The 10,326-nt window shown below is 41.9% G+C and overlaps 1 protein-coding gene across 1 annotated transcript; it reads left to right on the top strand.

Moving 5' to 3' along the window:
- Nucleotides 1-9,086: 9,086 nt before the first annotated feature.
- LOC307141696 (trace amine-associated receptor 7c-like) lies at nucleotides 9,087-10,082 on the top strand (the record flags this gene model as incomplete). Its single annotated transcript, XM_079842087.1, has 1 exon — nucleotides 9,087-10,082. One exon carries the CDS (start codon nucleotides 9,087-9,089, stop codon nucleotides 10,080-10,082), a length of 996 nt encoding a protein of 331 aa, XP_079698213.1.
- Nucleotides 10,083-10,326: the final 244 nt, after the last annotated feature.

Raw genomic sequence — 10,326 nt, forward strand, 5'->3', positions numbered from 1 at the left:
GGGGGGGAGGTACTGTCAGGATTCCGGTGTGATCGACTGCACTAATTGTTTGTTTACCTTTTGTGTTCCACATGTGCACTCTCTGTCTCCTCCCTCCTCGTTATCCCTGATTGTTTTCCACTGTTGTCTTGTGTTCATCTCTATTTAATGTCCTGATGTTCTGTGTTCATTGCGCGTTCGTTGTTTATTCCCGGGTGATCGCTGCCGTGTATTGTCCGGCTCTTGTTGGTCTTGATCGTGTTTATTTTTGTTATTCACCTTTTGTTTTGCGTCCAGGACTTTGCTGAGACTGTGTTTGCCTCGGTCCGGTTCTCCTCTCTCCTGTTCTGTTTGAATATCTCAGTGGATCTCTCGCTCTCCAGTGGATTCTCTCTGTGGAACTTTGGACTTATCTGCTGTCAGCGTGTCTCGCCTTTAGACTGGAGCTGGCATCTTCATCTTCTCTCTGTACTGTGTATCCTGTGAACAATTGTCTCTTTTTCTATGTTGCTCATCGGTGTGTCTTGCCTTTAGACTGGAGCCGGTTGAACGTTCATTGTGTTCCAGAGAACACCGCATATCCGAGTTTTCTACCGCTGATCTGTGAATCGTGGAGGACTGTACCGTGTGACTGTTTACCCTTCGAAGCGGATGGGAATTACTTCTGAGCTCTCTGCTGTCTGTTCTCATCTATTAATAAACTTGTTTAACTTGCATCAGATTCCTCAGTCTCGTTCCTCACAGCTTCCCCATGAGATCACGTGAGGGGCTTGTCCTGGGTAAAATCTTGTAGTGTGTGCATGTTTGAGATGTAAGAGAAAACTATTTGTGCATATTCTCCTTATGTTTCATAATCAGATTTCATAATGGGTTAGGATTAAAAACTCCTCTAGTCTGAGCCCAGCTTTAGTGAGACCTTAATCTACCTGTTAGCGTCTCTCTACTAATAGTGAAGCTGTGGGTTTTACTTCCTAAGATATATATGATAGAACGTTCCAATTTCAAAGCTATTTTATTGATAAATCACAGAACAGGGATTCTGAATATTACTGTCTGTATGTGTGTGCGTTACAATGCAGCAGAGCATTAGTTCAGAACGACTTATGTGTACGATAAGCTGTTTAAAACGTGCATTCATCCGATCAATTCTGAGCATCCAGGCGGTGTAATCAAACATATATTTTGAGCGCTCTCGGAGTATGCATTTATTTGTCATTTTAACTGTAGGAACACTCTCTACTAATGCGCTGATTCGTTGAATCAGGTGTGTAATGTCTGCTACAGACTGTGGGATTCCAGCAATCCTATAAGATCATTACAAATCACACTGTACGACATGGATCTGATCAACTTGGCTACATGTAAGTAAGTAGACTGTATGATGCCCACATGAAAAAATACTAAAGTATATTATAGTAAAATTACTCTAGTAAATACTATAGTGTTTTTTAACCGTACTATAGTAAATATACTACAGTAAATTAACAAAGTGTAGTAAATACTATAATATACTACAATTTACTGTAGTATCTTTACTATAGTATGGTTCAAAAACACTATACTATTTACTAGAGTAATTTTACTTTAATTTTACTATAATATACTATAATATGCTTTAGTATTTTTTCATGTGGGTGATGACACCTGTTGAATCGCAGGCTACGACGCAAGTTAGTATACAAGAATAAAACGTCATCAGCATGTGCTAGATGTGGACAAATAGAGCAAGACGAATCACACTTTGGCAAATGTGGTTTTTATGTGCGCTGAGAAAAGAGAAGGAAGGAAAAGAGGAGAATATGGATGCGGTCATGGTTAGGGAAAAACAGGCCTACTTGACATGGCAGTTTTGCAAATGGAGCTTGAGGTAAGTTTTACCACCATATTGCATTGATCTATATGTCATTTCATGATAGATTTTTTATTGGCTAGTCAGTAGATTAGCAAACACATTGAGTTGACTAGATTGCTAGTCAGCAAACACACTGAGATGATCCTGATAAATGTATGCCACTGTCAGATAATTATCACATTGAACCACATTATCAGGTCTTTGAACTTCTCCCACTCCCACGACATAGGACAAGTTTAGGAGCCACGGCCACAGAAATAACCACGATTGGTCATCTTTTGTCTGGGACAGCCCAAAATCATACATTGTATACCGGGCATAACTCTCATTTATCTGGTTCAGCTCAAAATAACCCTGTGAGCTTAATTAAAATGTACCCATTACTATTTTCAGATGTTCCTTCCACAAGTGAAGTATGTACTAAGGCTGGCCACACACTTGAAGATTTTGAGCCATATTTTGGGCCCTAACCCCCAACGATCGGGAATGAACAATGAAAATGTAAACAATAATGTGCTCCACTTCAGGCCGGATAGATATGCAAGTAATTTGCTGATTCACCAAAAACACAACACTGTTTGAAATAACTTCATGTTTACATTACTTTAACATGAAGGAAAGTGTATAAGAAAAACAGGGAAAGGTTCCAAATTTAACCTGGCCAAAATCAGCTCTTTTACTGAACAATGTTATTTATCTGATGAAATCTTTACCTCTCCAGAGTGTCTATTATCACTTATTTGTCAGTGGTAGTGATGTCTCATTAAATGTGTTTGAAGCCTAACAATCCGAGGTGTTAGATAAACAGACTCGTGCTGATGCAATCGGTGCTGATGGAGAGATGGTGATCCATTCCCTTGGGAGTAACTCATTAAAACACCCGGACCAAAACACCTAGAACTTTACTGAACTTGGTTTAAAACAAACAAAAGTGTCACTATAACAATATGTTGTTATGATAAATGTGCATGTACATTTATACAACTAATATTCTAGTAAAGTTGTGTGTGTTTTAATCTAACTGCAGTGTCAGATAGTGTATGTTTCTGGCATATTATGAAACTAGTGTTTGACTACATCAGTCTTGTCACCGATGCAACAGAGATTGCTGAATGTATCCAAAATTCTCTTTGTACGAGTCTGTAGTTATTCAAAGTGGAAACAGGTGAGGTTGCTTTACAAATGAAAGTGGTGGATAAAAAAAAGATTTGTAAAAAACAAACCTTGTTGTTGTTTTTGTTAAACAGTGGTTTACTGAACAATCTATGACTTTTTTTTCCCCGTTCCCGCTAGGTTCTATTCCGCACTCACCTGCTCCCGCTTAAAATTCACTCTATATTCACCCGCTTACTGCTTAGAATGATTTTCTTCCTGACCTAACCGATCCTGCTAAATTTAGACCTTGTTTCCAGATTTAAATTTCCCTTAAAGAAAGAGAGTGACTGGGATAACAAATATAAAATGTTGGCTATAGGCCTACAATAATTTTATTTGTTCTTTTTGTCTAATCATGATACTGTCAACACCGTAAAAATGGCACAGAGAAAAATAGGCTAAATCAAATATGACATATCTGTCACTCAAAATTATAAAGCCAAAAATATATATAAAAAAATATTGGACCTACTTTATATTAGGTGGTCTTAACTACTATGTACTAACATTGTAATGAATCATTTGATACATTGCACTTATGGTGTACATACATGATTTTACAGTGTACTTACATTTTTAAAATACCTGCATGTAATTACATCTGTAATTAATTTCTGTAGTTACATTTGTAATTACACTGTTGACACTTCCCTTACACCTAGCCCTACCCTTAAACTTACCCACACCACCACACCTGTCCCTAACCCTACCCTTAAACTTACCCACACCACCACACCTGTCCCTAACCCTACCCTTAAACTTACCCACACCACCACACCTGTCCCTAACCCTACCCTTAAACTTACCCATACCACCACACCTCTCCCTAACTCTACCCTTAAACTTACCCACACCACCACACCTGTCCCTAACTCTACCCTTAAACTGACCCACACCACCACACCTCTCCCTAACTCTACCCTTAAACTTACCCACACCACCACACCTGTCCCTAACTCTACCCTTAAACTTACCCACACCACCACACCTCTCCCTAACCCTACCCTTAAACTTACCCACACCACCACACCTGTCCCTAACCCTACCCTTAAACTTACCCATACCACCACACCTGTCCCTAACTTTACCCGTAATCCACCTCAATATCAGCAAAAGTGTTTTGCAATACAATTTGAACACAGTATGTGTTACAAGCACGCCAGGCTCCACCCTCTCACAACCACAACGATCTCTGTCACCTGAATACTGAGCACACACACCTGCACGTCATCATCACTGCAATCACCACCTGCACTTAAGCCCCACACTCACAGTCAGTCACTGTCCGGTATCGTTTGCACATGCTACTACTCATGCTTGCTTCCTCAGACTCACCTGACTACATACCTGATCTCCTTCGTCTCCTGAGGGTCTCCTCGTCTCGTCCTGTCTCCTGGTCCTCGTCTCCTTTGATCCATTGTCCCGCTGTTCAACAAGAAGAAACGTATTGTATCACCTCCATATCCAGCATTCACCTGAACTGCCATATCTGACTCTCACCTCATCTGCTCACATGCTGGTTCTGCAAATAAACTCTGCTTTCACCTGCCTCTGTTATCCGTGTCACCTCTGTTTGTAACAGTAAGTACATTGTACTTACTTTTTGATGTAAGTACATACAGTGAGGAAAATAAGTATTTGAACACCCTGCTATTTTGCAAGTTCTCCCACTTAGAAATCATGGAGGGGTCTGAAATTGTCATCGTAGGTGCATGTCCACTGTGAGAGACATAATCTAAAAAAAAAACACCTGTCCACCCCATACAATCAGTAATAATCCAACTCCTAACATGGCCAAGACCAAAGAGCTGTCCAAAGACTCTAGAGACAAAATTGTACACCTCCACAAGGCTGGAAAGGGCTACGGGGAAATTGCCAAGCAGCTTGGTGAAAAAAGGTCCACTGTTGGAGCAATCATTAGAAAATGGAAGAAGCTAAACGTGACTGTCAATCTCCCTCGGACTGGGGCTCCATGCAAGATCTCACCTCGTGGGGTCTCAATGATCCTAAGAAAGGTGAGAAATCTGCCCAGAACTACACGGGAGGAGCTGGTCAATGACCTGAAAAGAGCTGGGACCACCGTTTCCAAGGTTACTGTTGGTAATACACTAAGACGTCATGGTTTGAAATCATGCATGGCACGGAAGGTTCCCCTGCTTAACCAGCACATGTCCAGGCCCGTCTTAAGTTTGCCAATGACCATTTGGATGATCCAGAGGAGTCATGGGAGAAAGTCATGTTGTCAGATGAGAGCAAAATAGAACTTTTTGGTCATAATTCCACTAAACGTGTTTGGAGGAAGAAGAATGATGAGTACCATCCCAAGAACACCATCCCTACTGTGAAGCATGGGGGTGGTAGCATCATGCTGTGGGGTGTTTTTCTGCACATGGGACAGGGCGACTGCACTGTATTAAGGAGAGGATGACCGGTAAGGAACTGGGAACTGTGTGAACACCACCATTGCAGAAAGTTTTGTTCACTTCAAGTTTAAGCGCGGATTGTTGTCAAAGGATATCGGGAGCGGCCGGGCTATTGCCGTGGGAATGCAGACCTCTACATCAAAGTATATCAATATAAACGATACTGTCTAATCCTAGGGAGGAAACAGAGAGTTTAAAAAGGTCTTCCACACACAGAGAAGTTCTACTCGTGCAGTGGTTATAGGCCTGAGATTTTTGTTTACCATTAGATAAAAAGACTATATTTTTTTATTCACTCAAATATTTGTCTGTATGTGAGAAATGTCTTGGGTTACTTGACTGTAACACTGTTCCCTGAGAAAGTGAGAACGAGATGCTGCGCTGAGTTAGCGCTTTGGGAACACTTTTGTGTGTGACCGGCTGTGAAATATGTGCGAACACGCCACGGAACTTGGCCTTGAACTTGGAAGCCTCTGATGGTGACGTCATTGGAATGTGTGCTCATCAGAGGCTATAATGTGCCACAGGTGCGTTTTCAGGTATCACTTTGTCTGTAGAGAAGTCTGGGCACATCCTCAGTGCAGCAATGAAGTGCAGCATCTCGTTACTTGCTTTCTCAGGAAACAGGGTTACAATCAAGTAACCCGAGACGTTACCTTTCAAAATCTTCTCAATGCTGCCTTGAGTTAGCACTTTGGGAATGAGAATGCCAATGCGTCACACCGGATGTGTCTGGCTCACAAACATGCGAAAGGTCTCAGACATGAGCTTGAGATGTTGACTTAAGAATGTAAGAGCCCAGAGTAGCATTAACATGCTGTAAAACTCTATGAATGTGTGCAGAAAAGGTATGTATGCAGAGAGGACCAGCCTGCAAGGGGGCGCCCCTTGTCAAAGCTTGGGAGTAAGCAGCCCCCCTTGTGGAATTAGCCTTGATTCCCAGAGGCGAAGCTTAATTGTGGCAAGGGCAATAGCATCCCACACCCAGTGTGTCATTGTTTGATTGGTGATGGCCGCCCCCTGTTTCGACCCCCATAGCAGACGAAGAGTTGCTCTGACTTACACCACTGGCTAGTGCGGTGGACATAGGTCTGAAGAGTACGGACTGGATAAAGTTGGTGAAGTTTCTCCTGCTCCTGCTTTGTGAAAGGTGAAGGACATAGAGCTTCAAGAGTACAAATCTCTAACGGGAGTCCACAGTTGCCTGGCCCCATGGATGAAGTGGGCAAGCAGAGGGTACCAGACTGGCACCCTGTCAGACAAGGCATGGCAAGCCGTTATAGCAGCCACATAATCCTTGAGAGTGGCTGGGGAAGTGCCTGCTGATAACTTTTCCTGCAGAAACTCCAGAACTGAAACAATCTGGCAGTTGACTGAGTCTTCATGGAATGCAGTACACCACCTTTCAAAGTCACCACATTTGTCGTGGAGGGAGCCCTAGCTCTGGGAATGGTCTCTATGATGTGTCCCTCAGTTGGTACCCTTCAGGGGCCAAACGTGAAGGTTCCATTTCCTTGGCCGGGGATGAAAAATTGTCCCCTGTGCTTAAACAGAAGGTCCCTCCTGTTTGGTATTGCCCAGGGTGAGCTGTAGAGGAGAGATATTATTTCCGAGAACCAAACTCTGTCCTCTGGACAGGAGACAGAGCGTTTTTCTTGGCATTGAGTCTCAATCCCAGAGAGACGAGATAAGCTAGGATGACATCTCAAGTCGAAGCGCAAGCTCTTGAGACTGGGCCAGTATCACGTCTATGTGAGTGATGATGCAGACCCAGGGGAGAGATAGTCCACAGGCATCTCTTCAACTTGAGGCATCAACATATAACTGCACACCTTGGCACCCACGACAGTCAAATATGTCATCGTTGAAGACACATGATGTATGAGGCTTTCCCAATGAATGAGAAAACTTCTCATGGTGGTCCTCAAAGAAGGGGAGAAACCAATATTAAGGCCCCTCCTCCTGGCCACCGGACAGAAATCCTCTAATTTAGAGTGTTTGGGGGTCTCTTGCTCGAGTGACCACCTTGAGTAGCTACTCTTGCTCTTTGTCATTGCAAGAGGATTGCTCGGAGGCAGCAAAATCAATATCCATGCCAGAAGCAAGAGAATCAATGTCCTCTGCCCAAGCCAAAGAGGTGCCTGGGCGTGCTTTGGAGTCAAGCAAAAGGACATCCCAATCTGGAGAGAGAGCAAACAATAAGGACGGACCCGTCTCTCGCTCCTCACCCAGATCGATACGCGAGCCCCACGATTGCTTTGTGGGTGATGTCCCTTGGAAATAAGCAAGGCGAGTGTACAGTTCTTTAACACTTCACAGTCCTCGCAATTGCCCTGCTGCAACACAAGGGAAGCATGCTCTTCTCCCAAACAACAAAGCAAAACTGTTGTGTGTCGTGTTCTGGCATAGGCAGAAAACACGGATGCATACACTGCTTGACAGGCTTGGGATCTGATTCAGCGGTGGGCTCTGGCTTTTCCGCCGCAGGCCGGGCTGACGGCTGGCTGGGCTCTGGGTCTAGAGTGTGGCTGGTGACGTACTCATCAAGGATGCAGATGGTGAAAGGTGAGTTGCACTGCATCAGCACCGACTCCACATATTCGGTGAAGCTTCCTCGAGGACCATCGATGGGCTGGCGTGCCTTAAACCTTTTGTAAAAAACACAGCAGTCAGGGTAGTGGGTGAGGCACGCTAGATCAAGAAAATCCCTAGTGTGATCTTTGAAGGAGCAATCCCCCTGCTCCAGCTTCCTTAAATTTACCGGAAAAAATATTCTAAATGTGTTTTTAAAAGGAAATAAAGGTGTGTGTTATACAGGCTATGTTGTTGAACACATTGAGCAAGCCTCAGCCATGTTGGAATAAGTAATGCAATTACATAAAAAGTAACAAAGTAATGTAATTAGTTACTTTTTAGGGAGAAACATAATATTGTATTGCATTGCTTTTAAGAGTGACCTTCCCCAAAACTGGTTATATTTACCTTTTTGTCTCTTCAACAACAACAAAAAACAATTGTAAACTCTGGATTAACAAAGATTGAAGTGTCATTGATAGAGCTGACATTAAATCATCTGTTGAAAGACGTTTCACGGAGTTATGGTTTGGGCATACTTCATTTTCTCCATCCGGACACTTCTCGCCCGCAGTTGTGTCTGCACAGCTTTCAAAGTATACTCAACCCCGGATGAACGCGGATGGCCGAGTTCGACACATGCGCAGTAGAGTTGTTGTGACTCTTCTGTCTTTCTTTCGCATGTGCTGTTGTACGTGCAGTAGTGCGCGGATGCGGACGGCTGAAGTATACTCGCTCCTTTACATCACTCAATGAATTGGCTGTGACTTTGGGGAATAGATACAGTGATTTCAATGTGCGGGTATACTAATATAGTCTTATACTGGGATATTTTTATTTTATTTAACTACAATCTTTAATTGGTATTATGTATATAACTATATAAAAACTTTCAGGTGAAGTCTTTTATGAAAGGTTTATTAGAATGTAAATCAGATTAGATCTGATAGGTCTATGAATATTGAACTAGTGGGTAGGCTGAATATTCAAACATCATGGTAAAATGAGGTGGGCGCTGAGCTTCCGTAAGTATAAAACTGAGTCATATTAGTGGCAAACATCCTCACACAGAGTCTACTCTCCAAGATAGATCTATCATGGAAATGTCTAACTGGGGAGTGTCAAACATGGACAATCAAACAATCCAATACTGCTTTCCAAACAATAATTTGTCTTGCAGCAGAAGTATCCGACCGGAAGCGGAGTACATCTTTGTGTACATTTTCATCGCTGTATCATCAGTTTTCACCGTGTTTCTGAACCTGTTGGTGATCATCTCCATCTCACACTTCAAGCAGCTCCACACTCCCACCAATGTGCTGATCCTCTCTCTGGCAGTGGCTGATCTGATCGCAGGACTGATTCTCATGCCTGTGCAGGGAATGAAACTGATTGAGCCATGCTGGTACTTTGGAGAAATATTTTGCTCAATATTTCTTCTTATTCTTTATGTGGTTGTCACAGCATCTCTTGGTAATTTGATTATTATATCTGTGGATCGATACATTGCTGTGAATGACCCTTTGCAATATCCAATGAAGGTCACTAATAGCAGAGTTGTTGTTTCTATTGTTGTAAACTGGATTTTCTCCTTCATATATAATTTTTATCTGTTGTATGAGTTTATACTGTATCCAGAGAGGAACCACACATGTATTGGAGAATGCATAATTAATGTTAAGCTCGAAAATATAATACTAGATTCCATAGTTTGTTTAGTTGCACCTTGTTGGGTAATAATTTCTTTATATGTGAAAATCTGTTTTGTGGCAAAACAGCAAGCTAGGCAATTAAATTCAGTCACAGACAAAAAGGCCAAATCAGAAAAAAAGGCTGCAAGAACCTTAGGGATTGTAGTACTGGTTTATCTTCTTTGCTGGATGCCATACTATTTAACTTCTCTTTCTGTTGGGCATAATGAAAATGATGCTCTTATAATTAATGTAATGTATTGGATAGTGTGCATCAATTCCTGCATGAATCCACTTATATATGCAATGTTTTATCGATGGTTCAGACTGTCAGCAAAATACATTTTGATACTAAAAATATTTGAACCTTCATCAGCATACTTCAACCTGTTCCCAGAAGAGAAATGATCACTTACAATCTTGTGCAAATGTAAATGAGATATTGTGCCTCCAAATTTAATTTCTTGTTTTAAGCACCTCCTTATAGAACATTCAATTTAAAAAAAAAACATATGGTGTCTAACATGTTGTGAGCATATTTGTGAGTGACACTATCTGCAATTATTTAATATCTCTTGTTTTCCCAGTAGTGCCTGTTTTTTGCTGTATAAAACATAATGAACCAATTATGATATCGAATTAGTTATGCTCT

The sequence above is a fragment of the Gobio gobio genome (assembly GCF_949357685.1).
Source record: "Gobio gobio genome assembly, chromosome: 18".
NCBI lineage: Eukaryota > Metazoa > Chordata > Actinopteri > Cypriniformes > Gobionidae > Gobio > Gobio gobio.